General features: G+C 46.6%; 1 protein-coding gene across 3 annotated transcripts in view; it reads left to right on the forward strand.

Moving 5' to 3' along the window:
* CD164L2 (CD164 molecule like 2) overlaps positions 1-15880 on the forward strand; it is a 47868-nt gene that overhangs the window by 8004 nt on the left and 23984 nt on the right. For 2 of the 3 annotated variants that reach the window (XM_084815753.1, XM_084815752.1), the window contains exons 2-3: positions 11254-11361; positions 15389-15466. In XM_084815753.1, the coding sequence (XP_084671879.1) occupies positions 11254-11361; positions 15389-15466 (186 nt within the window). Of the gene's footprint in view, positions 1-6227; positions 6777-11253; positions 11362-15388; positions 15467-15880 lie in introns of those variants that run through there. The other variant, XM_084815754.1, reaches the window with a different exon arrangement.

Here is a 15880-nt window from a genome sequence, read left to right on the forward strand (position 1 = left end):
AAAAGCTCACTCAGGCCTCTGCCCTAAAGGGAACAGCCGCGTTCGAAGATAGTGGTACCACTCGGGCAGGTTGAATGCAACTCTTAGGCCAGAACATCGCAACTAGTTAGTGTTGCTCTCTGGCTGATTGGCAAGCTTCCATATCTCACAGAACTCTTCATCATCAAGCAGAATGGAAAGCCAGCAGGATCTTGAGTAAGAATATAAGGACATAAGAAAGAGCCCTGCTGGATCAGACCAAAGGCCTCCAGCAATCCTGAATCTCCCAATGACTGACCAGATTCCTCTGGGAAGGTCATGAGCAGGACTTGAGGGCAATAGCACCCTCCTGCTCACGTTCCCCAGCTACTGATACACAGAGGCTTGCTTCTTCTGATCCTGGAGATAAAGAGTATAGCCGTCATGACAAGTAGCCATTGACAGCCTTATCCTCCATGAATTTGTCTCATCCCTTTTTAAAGCCATCCACTTTAGTAGTCATGATCTTTGGGCAGTTAGTTAATCCCACAGTTTAATTATGTGCTGTGTGAAGTACTTCCTTTGGTCTGTCCTGAATCTCCCACCGTTCAGCTTCATTGATTAATCCTGGACTATAGTATTATTAGGGACCGCGGTGGCTCAGTGGTTAAGACGCTGAACTGCAGACCAGAAGGTCGGCAGGTCAGCACTTCGAGACCCGAGTGCTGCGTGACGGAGTGAGCTCCCGTCTTCAGTCCCAGCCCCTGCCAACCTAGCAGTTCGAAAGCAAGAAATTGCAAGTAGATAAATAGGTACCGCCTCGGCGGGAAAGGTAACAGCGTTCCGTGCACCTCGGTGTTCAGTCATGCCGGCCACATGACCACAGAAGCGTCTTCGGACAGCGCTGGCTCTTCGGCTTAGAAACGGGGATGAGCACCGCACCCTAGAGTCGGACACGACTGGTTGGGGACACCTTTACCTTTTTTTTATAGTATTATTATGAGAGAGGGAGGAAAACCTCTCTCTGATTGTGCATCCCTGGTATAGGGAAAACAATCTTTTTGGCCCTGAGAGCTGCTTGTGATACTGGCACAAGGGGTGGTGTGTACGCACGCACGCACATACACACACACGTGCACTGTCTCCAGTGGCGTAGTGGAACCAGGGCTCACAGGGACACAGCACAGGGATTTTTTATTAGCAGGGACACTGACATCATCTGCCACCCTCCTAAGACTTCCCTGTTCCCTCTGAGCTTAGCTGCAGTCCTCACAGTAGCTCAGCGGAATTGGATTTCCCCAGCAATATATTGTTCCTTGTTATAGCACAAAAAAGTGCTGTGCCAAAAAATTTCCCCCACATTTTTTTTGACCATTCTCATTCAACTTGATAGCAAAGAAATTGCTTTCGAAAAGACATTCAAAGGAGGAGAAATTTTGGAGAAATTTTCATGGGTTGGGTTTGGGGTTCTTATGCTTACCTTACTGATGAGGTGGCTGAGGAATGTGCATGCGTGGTCCTGTCTGTCATTGTACAATTACCTCTGCGGCAGCCTGTAGCCTCCTCAGCTTCCTGCACTTCATAAAGCCATCATGAGGAAGACATCATGAGGCAAATCCTCCTGTGGGGCTTTTTCAGTTCAGGAAGTGCAGGTGGCCTGGGAGGCTGCAGAGCAACGGGCAGATGTGTAATGGAGAGAGAAAACACACACAGCACTCTCTGCCACCTCACAGGATTAGGTAAGCTCAAAAATACCACCAAAAGAAATTCAGAATTTTGCCTCAAAAAAGTGGAAGCCTCAACACAGTTGATGCTGTTGCCTCCTACAGAAGCAGCGCAATAAAGCAAAAACCCTGAGGAAAAAAGAAAGAAGCTGTGCTACAACCCCTGTCACTAGTGAGCCCTATCTGTGAGAAACTGTTGGAGAATTTCTCCTCCCCTAGGAGAAATGTGGTGAAATTGTCCCCCCAATTTCTCTGCCCACAAATAGGCTGGAGAATTTTCAGAGGCCATTTGTGCACTGCTCTAGCGCAAAGTATTTTGGGGTGGATTGGTCTTGAACGGGCAATTAAGACACATTCGCTTTACAGAAGGCTTGCTCCTGGTGGAGATAAAACAGCTAGAACTGGTTTGTTGATATGGATCAACGCAGCAGCCTCACGTTTTGGACTGTCCTTGGTGGGGCGTAGCTATGGGGATCATCATGATGAGGGCCTGCACTTCAAAATCTACCACTGTGCCAGTGACCGACTCTCTCTCTCTCTCTTTCTTTCTCTTTCACACACACACACACACACACACACACTCCCCAGAGTCTACCCCATGCATAATCCACACCATGGATATATGCAGGGTGTGATTAAAGTGTTCAAGATGGGCTATTGATAATATGAATTGTATAAACCAGTGGTGGCTCCACTGACATTGGAGCCACCAGCCTCTGCTGACCAGAGGCCTATTTAGCCCAGCATGCTGGACTATCTATCAGTGGCCAATGGGAAGTCCACAGACAGAACATGAATGCAGTTCTCTTGCTTGTGTTCTCCAGCAGCTGATATTCAGAGGCATATTGTCCCTGATACTGGAGATAATATATAGCCATCATGAGTAGTAGCCATTAATAGCCTTCTCCTTCTCCATGAATGTGTTTATTCCCTTTTAAAGCCGTCCAATTTGGCAGTCATCACCACAACTTGCGTTAGTGAATTTCACAGTTTTCATCACTGTTTATTTTATGTATTTATTTGTTTATTCCATTTCTATACTGCCCAATAGCCGCAGGTCTCTGGGGAGTTCACAACAATTAACACAACAACTCACAACAATTAACACCACGATAAAACATAATATAAAAATGTGAAAGTACAGTATATAATAAAAATAAAAGCCAAAATAAAACCTAGCAGCAGTTCGAAGATTTAAACTACAGTTTAAAAACAGATTTAAAACAACAGAAACTTAAAGATTAAGTGCCTGGGAAAATAGGAAGATCTTTACCTGGTACTGAAAACGCTACAATATAGGCACCAGGTGAGACTTTCTGGGGAGCTCTTTCCACAACCAGGGTGCCACAACAGAAAAGGCCCTCATCTTAGTAACCACCTGCCTCACTTTATTGGCAGGGGCTCCTGGAGAAGGACTGTTATGCTCTGTGTAAAGAAGTACTTCCTTTTGTCCTAGATCACTCACCATTCAGCTCCCTTTTCACCCTTACCCCCAGGGAAGATTCATCCCAAACTGAATGCTCCCCAGCTCCTGTTGGTTCTTTCCTAGGGGGTTAGTTAAAAAGCTGCTCTGCCACCTTTTTGATAAGCACCAGTGCCATCAGTCTGATTCGGCTGAAGCCTGTCCCTTTTGTACAGACCTGGCTTGTCCCAAAACGTTCCCCAATGCCTAACAAATGCTAAACCCCTCCTCCCTACGCTGCCAGGCATGCATTGAGACCTGCCTCAGCTTCACCTGTCCAGCTGGTGCTGCATGTGGACCAGGTAGCATTTCAGAGAAAGCTACCTTGGAGGTGTTGACTTTCAACCTCCTGCTACCTAGCGAGCTTTAGGGCAGGGGCAGGGCCAAAGCTCAGCAGTAGAGCGTATGCTTTGCATGCAAAAAGGTTGCAGGTTCAATTCCTGGCATCTCCAGGTAGGGCTGGAAAAACTCCTGCCTGAAACCCCAGAGAGCCCCTGCCAGTCAACAAACTGGCAATACTGGGCTACGTGGACTGATGAACTGAGCCAGCTTCCCGTTTACCCCCAAGTCTCTGCAGTATAACTGAAGTGAAGCTCCACTTGCTCTCTGTGCTGCCCGGTTATACTGTTTTCTCTTTCCGCATCGTCCCTTGGGGTACTTACACAAGAATACACCTTTTGTATCCTGCGTAACCAATAATTGCTACGACTCCTTGGGTCCCTATTCACCAGTACAGATGAAAATCCGCCATTTCATTGAGTGTGTGTGCGTGAAAACCTCACCCTTCTGTCACACTCTGTAAGTAAAATAAGATGATGAAACTAAGCCAAATTAAGGCTGCAATCCAATGCACACTCCCTCAGGATTAAGCCATATTCTTGCATGCAGCAGGATGTATTTCCAAGTAAACATGCATAAGATCAGGCTGTACACAGGCTTTGGTCATGGTGCAATTGAGGGCTCATCCTCATATGGTACAATTAATTGAGAGGATCAAAGGCACAACATGGGTGCTTTCTATTGAATTTGGCTTTTTAAATTGCCGAGCCCAGCATGCCCAAGAGAGTTTTCATTTGAAAACTGCATCCAACTCCTGTTACATTTATTTCTTTATAACACAGTCTTTCTGTCTGATTTTTGTTGTTCTTGTTCCTGCATCCCAAACACAAATGATAAACTCTAATGTTACAATATGCCACAACTTCGAACACCCCAGAGGACTGCAATAAAAACGAAACCAATTGCTACTAACCTAATAATAACAGTATACAAAATAACGGCATATCAGGAGAGAACATAAGAAGAGCTCTGCTGGATCAAGCGGAAGGCCTGCCTTGCCCAACTTCCTGTTTCTCACTGTGGCCAACCAGATGCCGCAGTGGGAAGCCTAGAAGCAGGACATAAGCTCAAAGAGCACCCTCCTGCTCATGTTCCCCAGCTCCTGCTCATCCCCCAGTAATGCTCATCCCCCTCATTACTCAGCTTCATTGGGGTGACCCCAGGTTCTAATATTATAAGGGGGGGGGAGTTCTCCCTATCCACTGTCTCCACTCCATGTAAAATGTTGTGCACCAGTCTGTCATGTCCCCCCTGCTTTCCTTATTTTCTCCTAAACTGAAGAGTCCCAAACATTGTAACCTTTCTTCAAGGGAGTCTCTTCAGCCCCTCTGAACGCTGAGTGTTCTTCCCAGATCTTTTGTCCCCTTCCTCAAACTGGTTCAAAACTTTCCTTCCTCTTTGTTTGTTTGAATGTAAAATTATAGCAGCATGTTTTACCTGGAGAATAAAGGGACCTAGCTGCGAGGGGAACTTGCCAACAAGGCCTCCTTTAAATCCCTTTCGATTGGCATTCTTGAGTTCTAAGTTGGAAGCTTAATTTTTGATGTGGGAGCGAAAGAATTCTCCGGGCAGATTTAATAAAACAAAGGATTTGCTACTAATAAGCTGTGACTCATGTGTTTTTTTTTTCTAGGTTTATATATTTAAAATATTGAGTGTCAGTCAGCAAGTGGATGTGAGGAATGTGGAGGGAGCTGCCATACAGAGATGATGTTCAATAGGAATAGGATTTAGGATTAATAATTGTTCGGATGGAGGGAGAGAATGCAGAGGAGGTGAGCAGACTTCAGGTTTGTGAGATCTCGTTTGTTTTTTATTAGAGCCCTGAGATCCAGTAGCTGGAGCCTGGTGCAAAAGATGTATGCTTAGAATTAAAGAATACTGAGTCCAGGAATTTGTTATCAGTACCAGAACTGAATGGAGCTCACACAGCCCTTCCATGAACAAATCCACCTATGGGTACCCCCAACTTTAGGAAGTGCGGTTACCCCAAGTAACTTCAGATCTACCTTCTGCCCATTCCTGGGTTAAATCAGTCTCCCACCCACCCAGTGTAGGAGTTGCATGTTTTAAAACCGAAGGCTGTGGTGCAGCTAGGTGATCGTAGACTCTGGTCTTATTGGGCGGGGTTTAGATGGCCATGTGTATTATTTCAGTTGTGAACTGACATTGTGAACAGCTAACATTTCTCTTCTCTGCTCCCCACCCCCAGCTTTCCATACTTTACAACTGCATGTACATTCCTGATTTTTTTGTAGCAACAAAACCAACAAATAAACAGACCCTGTTTGCTAAGCCCAATGAAAAGGAATACTCTGAGCATGTGCAGTTTTGCATTCTGAACTCACTTAAAGCACCACCAGAACTTCAAGAAGAAAATGGAGTTTGCTTTGGCTGCCCTGATGCAAAACACATTTACTCGAGAAGAATCGCTTTGTTGTATCTGCAACCATATCCATGCCTGGCCAGCTGCCTCAACTTTATTTTTTTTTTCAGTGTCCATGCCAGGCCTGTTTCTAGGTGGTCATGTGTGTGTGTGTGTGTGTGTGTGTGTGTGTGTGTGTGTGGCTGCACTGCAGGCTTCTGAACTTTGACTCCAAGGTGCAGCCGTAGCTGCATCACTGACCAAAGGGTAGGGTAATTCAGATTCTTCCAGCTGGATACTAAACAAGGAAAAAAGTGTGGTGGTTTTTTTTAAAGGACGGGGCGGGGGGAGAAATGCAAAGCCCAACTCTGCAGATTGTGATTGCTTGAAGTTGAAGTGGAGAGGTGTCTTAAATTAGGTCAGGTCAGGTCCTGCTTGGTGCAAATAGCTCTCTGGTTGCACCAAAGGCTACAGGAAATTTTCCCAGCAGTAGTTGGAAGGACAGTTTACACTGGCGTAAGCTGGGATCTTCGTTCTTCTCACTGAGCTGCATTTCTTGGGGTGGGGAGCAAAGCTGAAAGGGCAAAGTTTCTTGGTCCTAAATTGTTTTTGAAGATTGCTTTGATTGTGACAAGTTCTGTCAGAGTCATCCTTTTTAAGGAAGAGTAGCAGGAATGTTTGCACCCGGCTGCACAATTGCCATGGGTGGGTGCAAACATTCCTGCCACTGTCGAACCGTAAAGGAACTGACTGACAAAAAGAGAGCCAGGGTAGCAGTTAAGAGCAGGGGTGTGAAACCTCTTATGACCTGAGGGCCAAATTCAGTTCTGGAGAAGCTTGGGGCGGCAGGGGTGGGGCCAAAGTCAAAAGCAGCAGGGCAAAAATAGCCCAAACACTGGGATGTTTGAGCTTAAGGTTCTGACTGCCGGTAAGTAAGCTGTTGCATTTCAACCTTCTAGAATGGGGAAAAAACATGCAAAACTGGGAAACCACCAAATAATTGGTATTCAGAAAAAAATGGGGGTGGGCCTGGGGCAGAGGTGTGGCCTTCTGTGGAACCACAGGGGGATACATTGAGACCCAAGGCGGGCAGGATTTGGCCCAAGGGCCTGAGGTTCAACACCCCTTGGTTAGAGCGTTGGACTTGAACTCGTATCCATTTCCCTGGTTCAGGAAGGCTTTAGAATTCCATGTCTAGGTCCAAAGGTTCATTGGGGTCATTGGAGGTGCAGGAATGCTAGGGGGTCCTGCTCCCCCTGCTTATCCCCTGAAGAGACCCCAGGCTCCAAATCTGGGCAGGGCTGAACCCCGAGGCCTGGGTTTAAATCCCCACTGGGCTACAAAGCTCACTGACTGACCCTGGGCCAGTTTCTCTTCCTCTCTCTCTGTCTCTCTCTCTGTCTCTCTCTCTCACTCTTTCTCTCTCACTCTCAGCCTCACCCACCTTGCAGGCCAATGGGCATGATGGCTGGGGATGATCGTAGTTGTTGTCCAGCCCATCTGGAGGGCACCAGCTTGGCCATGGCTGTTGTCAGGGAAATTGTTGTCAGGGCATTGATGGTTTCCATTCTGCCGGTGTCCAGCTACAGACCTTGAACCCCGAGGCCAGCTGCCTTAGCGAGCATAAAGTTCTGTAAGAGGCAAATGTAATCCAACATTTATAGGTTTAATAAATGTTAAATAAGCTTCCAAGCGTTTCAGCCTTATCTGTGCTCCAGCAAGCCGGGATTCTTGGCAGTGCTTCCACTAGCAGGTCAGCGAAATACATAAACACCTGAGTTCAACATGAGCTTATACTGCATGTGTAGATCCTCTCCTTTTTAGAAGGTCTTCTTTTCGGTGTACAACTTCTGGTTCGATACCCTCTGGACAACTTGGTTCTATTCCAGCATATTACCGGTTTTGTGATAAGTAGGAGTCTTTATAAATACATGCAGCTCGTAATAGAATTTACAGATTGTCAGAATGGTGGTTGTTATTAGCAGTAGTAGCAGTAATAATATTTATAAAGCACCTAAAAATTTCCTACATGCTGTTCAGCAGGGAAGGGCGGAAGGTAGATTAGGTTCTACTGGTAGATCTCTGAGTAATTTGAAGTAGAACGGTAAAGATTTCAGACTCAGTTGTTTAGTAACGGCAACAGCAAAATGGCTCCCCTCTTGCCCTAAATTATACTGCTGAAATGAAAGCCTGGAGTAACCAGGAGAAAGTAGATTTTTGTGTGGAAGGACCATGAGCTCCTTTGAGTTCTGGTACTCAGAACAAATTCTGGGGCTCCGAATTTTTTAAATTCCAAGAGTATATCATTTGCACCAGGCTCCGATTGGAGGATCTCGGGAAAAAACAGAGTAGATCCCACAAGCCTGAGGTCTGCTCACCTTTGCTGTATAGAGGGGTTTTTCTTTTAAATGAAGACAGTCCCTGCCTGCAGGTTCACCATCCAATACAGCCTGGCTGGGGAATGCTGGGAATTGTGGTCCAACACATCTAGAGGGCACCAAGTTGTAGAAGGCTGATCTAATAGACACAATGCAAAAGGAAAAAGGAGTGGGGAAGGAAGAGGAGAACAAGCAAATTCAGGGACCAGTTCTTATAAAAGTTACACAGACATAATTGTTTCTTCTTGTGACCAGCTAGAATGGCTGCTGAGAGGGCTGCTCTGGGAGAGGAGGAGCCAAACGGAAGCTGGGCCCAGCAAGGGCAACGGAGTGGACCTCAGTAGCCAAACTCCTAGATAATAGATCTATCAAAAGCAGGGGTCAAGAAATCTTCGCTAACCCTGGTAGCCAGCCAAAATTTGTTCTTGCTGTGACCCTGTCTGTCTGCCTGCCTCCAGAGAGGGGATCCTCTAACATTAAGCTGAGCTCAAGAAAAGCATAACTGTGGGAGGGTGTGAGCCCCTGCTCTTCTCCACAGGTGAGGAGAGGCATGGGAGCTCAGCCCCTTTGCACTGAGCTTCAGATGCTTAGAAAGCAGCAAACAGCCTTGTGGCTTTCCAAGCATCTCTGAATTTCAGTACAGTTCTCTTCCTCCCTGAGCTGTCACTGCCAGCAGCTGTTCCAGCTGAAAGGTCACTTGCTTTTTTTTCCTTCTTCCCTCCCCGTCCCTTCTTCCTTGTGCGTCGTAACTTTTTGTAAGCTTGCAGGTAGGGACTCTCTTGTTTTACTGATTGCATGCAAGCCACTCTGAGAGCCTTCTTGGCTGAAAAGCAGGAGAAAAATAGTTTAAATAAAGAAATAAATGCAGCCACGGGAGGAACCCCTGCTACTCTCGTGTGCTTCTGAAGTCAGAGTAGCGTAATTTCCGTTTTCCAGCCATGGAAGAAGGGTGGGGCTTCTCTCTCTCTCCCTCTCCCTCTCTCTCTCTCTCTGATTCCATACTCTCTTCAGGGCAAAAACTGACCTTACCAGCGGTAAATTGGCAAATGTGTTTGTGGATCTTTGATCAAAAGTTACTGGCTATGATAGCTGAGCAGAATATCCATGCTCAGAAGTGGTATATCTCTCTGAGTACTAGATGCCAAAGAGTAGGCGGTGGCTGTTCATTCCCTGCTTGTAAGCCTCTATAGACAGCTGACCTGCTGTTATGGAAAAAAGAATGTTGGATTAGATCAGCCTTCCCCAATCCTGGTACCCTCCGGTACCTTCTCCAACCGGATGCCTTCCAGATGTTTTGGGCTTCAGCTCCCATCAGTCTAGCCAGCATGGCCAAAGGTCAGGGATTACGAGGGTTGTCGTCCAAAACGTCCGGAAGGCACTGCATTGTCTACCCCTGCCTAAAAGGATAACAGTGTCAGGGCGTGACAGATGTCACTTGGAAGGGCGTTCCACGAGGTGGGTACTGCTGCTAAAAAGGCCCTGCTACTAATAAGGCTGCTTTGTGGGAGTGCCCTTTAAATCGCTACTCACGTCAGTGTTCCTACTTGATAAGCCATTCATGGGCAGTGGGATCAGATGGTTTTCTCCCTGCTGGTTGCCATCATATATATATGGCAAAATCTCCTTCAGTGGGGGGCCACTGCACTGAAAAAAGGCACCCTGCGTAGTAGTGGACAAGTGGAACTATTTCAAGATGGCCACTAGCATATATTGGCCGTGACATGTTTGTACCAGCTCTAGGGATTGGTTCAAGCATGGCATTGCTGCTCTTGAGTGCCTGGACTAAAACAGATTGGGGACTGGCAGAGGTTCTCAATCATTTATCTTTCTTTGTTCTTTCAATAGAGATTTGTATCCCGCTTTAAAACGTACACACACATTTCCAAAGCAGCGAACAATAAAGATCAGTCAAAACAAAACTCCATTTAAATATCGCAGGAAATAGAGTTAACTTGCATACCAGCAGATCTGATGAATAGCCAGCAGCATCTGCAGTAAAAATAATAAAAACATCAGAGCTATCATTGTTTTATCTATGCAAAAGTTCTCCATGGATTAAAAAGTTACAAACTCACTCTTTGCTAAAGCTAAAAGACTCCAGCAAGTAAATAAGATCATAAACTGGCACCTAAAACTTTACCAAAGAAGGTGTCAAGCAGACCTCTTTGTGGAGGACATTCAATAAAAGGAGTGCCAGCACCAAAAAGGCTCTCTCCACAGTCATCACCCGCCTCTCCTGTAATGCTGAGGGCACCCCAAAGGAGGGCTTCTGATGAAGATCTCAATACCCAGGCAAGTTGTATGTGAGTAGGATGAGTTGGCTTTAAATGTTTTCGAGCTTCTCTACGTGCCTGACAGAGCGCCTCTCCCGGTATGAATCTAGCCATACACTGCGATTGTCATCTGAGGCCCTCTTCCTCTGAGGGAGGTTCCAAGGATGGCAACAAGGAAGAGAGCCTTCTCAGTGATGGCCCTCTGATTGTGGAACACTGTCCTCATTGAGGTCCGCCTGGCACCAACATTGTCATCCTTTCAGCGCTAGGTTAAGACTTTCCTCTACTCCCAGGCATTTGACAGCATATGAGAAGGTTTTAACTGGCCATGGGTTTTTTATTGTTAGTTTTAAATTGTTTTGTAAATGGTTTTATATTATGCTTCATATTGTATTTTAAAGTTTTAATCTTTTGTAAACTGCTCAGAGAGCTTTGGCTATTGGGTGGTATAGAAATGTAAAAATAATAATAATAATAAATTAATATATTGTAAAGACAGTAAAAAGATAGTTCTTCTAGTAGTAATGATGGCTGCTGCACACACAGCACAAGCTGAACATCAGAATAGCGGGGGAGTGGGACCACATGAAAACTGCCAGGCAAGGTGCCTATACTAACCAGCATAGACTTGATGTGTAACTTCCAGGTCGTTTTTTCCCCCCCTCTTGTGCAGCCTGTTTTAATGTGTCAGTGTTAAGATTCACACTCACTGCCTGGAAACCCAACTTCATCTGTGGGGGTTGTGTCATTGCAGGAGAATGCAGAGAGCTGGAGCAGTGTGACAAGTGCATCGAAGGCGCTGCTTCCCGGAACATCACGGACTGTGTGTGGATGCACTGTCAGGAGTCCCCGGAGAAGCCAGGTGAGTGGGAAAGAAAAACTGGGTTCGCGCACCTTGCAAAAAACAGCCCAGCTCTGCAGGATCTATGCAAAGTGAATGTATTTGCCTAAATCATTTCCCATTTCCCTGTGTTACCATCACAGCTTGGGCGTTTGGTGTGTGCGGTGCAGGGAATAGGCAGGGGGGGCTGAACTTGATTTGAACTAACCGGCCTGATTTTTGGATGTACGCCTGTATTGCGCTGTTGTGCAGCTGAGCCTTTGGTTCCGATCATAAGCATGTTCTGTGGCTGTTGCTTTTCCACCCTCCAGAAATTGGAGAACTCCCCAAAGGTGCCTGTTTCTCCTTTGACATAACACCTGGAACCTTCCAGAGGAAAGCTCCAGAGAGACGTGTGAACAGCCAGACGGTGTGGTCTCTGATAACTAGTGTCTAGCCCTACTCAGCACAACTACACTGCAAACCAGAGATCCAGAGGCAACAGGGCCGGTATCTCTGCAGACCAGCCTTCTCCAATCTGGTGCCAGCCCTATCGTTTTGGATGACAGCTCCCAGCATTCCTAACCATTGGCCATGCTGGCTGGAGCTACTGGGAGACCATTCCAGTATTTGTAGTGCACTGTACCTAAGGTCCTGTGATATGACAAGAATGTGTGCGTGCGTATGTGCATGCGTGTGTATGTCAGGGCCTGGGCGGAGCGAGTCTCCCCTTTCTTAAACCAATTTGGCCCCCTCTGGGGAAAAGGTACAAGTGTAAGAGGTCCTCCCACAAGCCAGCGGCTTGATGGCCAGCAGGATCAGTGCCATATATTTGTATTTTGATTATGGTAGAGTTGCACAACTTTACTTCTTGTAGTGCATTGTTTCTGAGATGGTGTTTGGTTATATTGGACAGGTGTCCTTGAACAGCGAATATATGATGCATATTCATCAGATCACCAACTCAGGTTAACTGCTTTCAGAGGAATAATGCAGTGAGGTGCATAGGATAAGTATGGTGCCCTGGTAGCTGAATGCTTGCAGAGCTGAATGCCACACTTTACACAATGCTCTGCCCCTCTGGAGAAAACCATGGTCTTCCTTAAGAAAGGGATTTATCAAAGCAAAGGGTCTGGTTCCCCCTCCATCTCTGCTTCTGGAAGGCAGAAACAAAATTCAAAGTGATCTTGATAGCCTGGAGTGCAGGGCAGAAAACAATAGAATGAAATTTAATAGGGATAAATGCCACGTTCTGCACATAGGAAAAAGAAACCACATGCACAGTTACAAGATGGGCAGGGCAATACATAGCTCAGTGACACTACAAGCGAGAAGGATCTTGGAATTGTTGTCGATCACAAGCTGAATATGAGCCAACAATGTGATGTGGCTGCAAAAAAGGCAAATGCTCTTTTGGGCTGCATTCATAGAAGCATAGCTTCCAAATCATGTGAAGTACTAGTTCCCCTCTATTCAGCCCTGGTTAGGCCTCATCTTGAGTACTGTGTCCAGTTCTGCACACCACACTTTAAGAAGGATGCAGACAAACTGGAAAAGGTTCAGAGGAGGGCAACGAAGATGATCATGGGACTGGAAACAAAGCCCTATGAAGAGAGACTGAAAGAACTGAACATGTTTAGCCTTGAGAAGAGTAAGCTGAGGGGAGATAGGATAGCGCTCTTCAAGTACTTGAAAGGTTGTCAGAGAGGAAGGTCAGGATCTCTTCTCCATCATCCCAGAGTGCAGGACACAGAATCATGGGCTCAAGGGACAGGACGTCAGATTCCGGCGAACATCAGGAAAAACTTCCTGACTATTAGAGCAATACGACAATGGCACCAATTACCTAGGGAGGTGGTGGGCTCTCCCACACTGGAGGCATTCAAGACGAGGCTGGACAGCCATCTGTCGGGGATGCTCTGACTTGGATTCCTGCATTGAGCAGGGGATTGGACTCGATGGCCTTGTAGGCCCCTTCCAACCCTACTATTCTATGATTCTATGATCATTTTGGTTAGAGCAGGGGTGGGGAACCTGTGGCCCTCAGCTTCCCTGACCATTGGCCATGGTAGCTGGGTAGAGTAGTCGTGTGTCCTACTTTACAGAGGACAGTCCTCTGTTCACAGGGATGGGCAAAAGGTAGATCTCCAGATGTTTTGGTCTTCAACTCCCAGAAGTCCCTGCCAGCATGGCCAATGAGCAGGGATACTGGGAGCTGAAGCCCCAAACATCTGGAGATCTACTGTCTGCCCACCCCTGCTCTATTGGAAGGTACCTTCCATTTGAAGGGTTTAAAAATAAAGAATCCTACGAAAGGGCCTTGAAGTTGTCAAAGCATAGTTTGCACCTGCACAGCAGCCTGAGCGGCAAGCACACAATCATCTATATTGTATTTCTGTGCAGATGATTGTGACTATTTCTAAATCTCTATCTATACTTTTAAATTACTATTTGCAAATTTTATGCAAGCCTGTGTTCGTGTGTGTGTGTGTGTGTGTGATGCACTTATTCTTTTTTGACAATGTATAAATAGCTTCCCTCCGACTGAGCCTGATGGGATTCCCGCAACATCTGGAGGGGCACAGGTTTCCTTCCCCTGGGTCAGAGTACATGCAGAGCACAGCTCCTGGAAATGAGAGTGGTACACTTTATACTTCCCATGTTGCTTTCTCCTACAACTTCCTCCTCTCACAAGAAAGTCCCCTTGAACCACCCCTTCCCCATAGGCTTCCTTGAGGGACTCCATATCTGCCTGTAGCCCACAGGAATAGGGCTGGAGGGAAGTAAAAGGGGGCCTGATGGAAGACTGCAAGGAACCAGATTACTGGTGGGGCTTAGGAACATGGAGCTGCCTTATATTGAGTCAGACCCTGGGTCCATCTAGCCCAGTATTGTCGACATTGACTGGCAGCAGCGCCTCTCCAGGGTTTCAGGAAGAATTCCTTCCCAGTCCTACCTGGAGTTGCCAGGGATTGAACCTCGGACCTTCTGCATGCAAAGCAGGCGCTGTCCTGCTGTGCAACAGCACCATGCTTCTAAACTATGGCTTAGCTGAATCAGGGTGAGGGGGGTCTTAGCAGAGTGGATCTCTCTTGCAGAAGTGGTTTGGGGTACTGAATGCTAATCCATTAGCACAGGGTTGCAAAAAGCAGGCAGTCCCCTAAGCCATGTCTGGCAGCCCTCAGACCCCTAGCATCTGCCAGTGCTGAAAAAGGTGTGTATGGGGGAAAGACACTCTTAAAATAGTCTCTACCGTTCCTGTTGTGGAAGCCTCATTCTTAGAGCATCCTAGGAAGCTGTGCTTGAAGGTTCCTGTTGGCTTCCTAGGATGCTCTAGGAATGAGGTTTTTAGCCTGTTTCTAGAGCATGTTTCCTCTGTGTTTATGATCCGGGTGGAGGCTTCAGTACATCGATGCTGTGATGTGGAACAGATGCTGTTGCTGCAAGACCAAGGCCTGTTGCTGCTGACATGAGTGGTGGGGAGCACACATGAATGCCTGTGTGCGGCCCCCACCAGCCCAGCTGACACTCAGTGTGGCCCTTAGGGCCGAAAGGGTTGTGCGCCCTTGCGTTAGCACCACTCTGCTCTCCTCCTTGGTTAACATGGCTGCCTGGCCATTCTGTATTCCTGCATTCAATTGTGATTGTTGATATCTCTAGGGCTTTGGGGACTTTCTCAGCCTGCGCCCCCTGTTGCATCCTCATCAGCCCTGCTGTCCGTGTGTCAGAGAGAGAGCTGGCCAAGGGAGCTTGTTCCCCGTGTGATTTGGAACTGTGATCGCACAGGGTTTGAAATTCCACAGGGAGCTTTTGTGTCTAGAGCAGGTGTCCCTCTTCAGACCTTCTCTCAACGTGTGGATAGTTGGGGTGGGGTTTGGGGGATGCAACGGCGGGGGCAGGCCCAGCAACTGCAGCCCTGCGGTCTTTCTCCAAGCAACCTTCATCGTGCAGTCATTGAAATAGGGCTTGTCTTTCGTCACTCCACAATGAGAAGGGAAAAGAACTGAAGGAAGGCTACTACGGTTTTCGGTGTGCATTGATTTTTTTACAAAAATGTCTCCTTTTTTAGGTACTGGGAGCTGTGTGGGGAAGGGAGAATCGGCCAAGGAGAAGTGTTCATTTTTCAATGTCTCCAAAACTTGTGAAGGTAATGGTTTCTGCTTCTAAAGTGCTTATTGTGGAAGGCTTTGCAAATGCTACTGCCTGTACTGTAGCTTAACTAGTTTGTGAAGATTGGGAAGGGCCTTCTTAGTGGTGGCCCCACACCTCTGGAATCAGTGGGGATTCGTCAGGCCCCTTATTTGCAGGTCTTCAGGAAAGCTCTGAAGACTCACCAGTTTTTGTTGGCTTTCCTAAAATGCCTTGGACTGCTGGTTTTTATTGATATCTGTTTTTACTGATTTTTAAAAAAATGATAATCACTATTTTAATGGAACTTTTATTGAATATATATTTATTGGATTTTATTGTATCTGTTCTGTTTGGTTTTTATCTTGTACGCCACCTTGAAAGGGTTCCACCCTTAAAGGCAGTCTGGAAATAATTTAAAATAAAATAAAGA

Source organism: Heloderma suspectum, chromosome 10 (assembly GCF_057233095.1).
Source record: "Heloderma suspectum isolate Gila_16-S chromosome 10, 16-S_ref, whole genome shotgun sequence".
NCBI lineage: Eukaryota > Metazoa > Chordata > Lepidosauria > Squamata > Helodermatidae > Heloderma > Heloderma suspectum.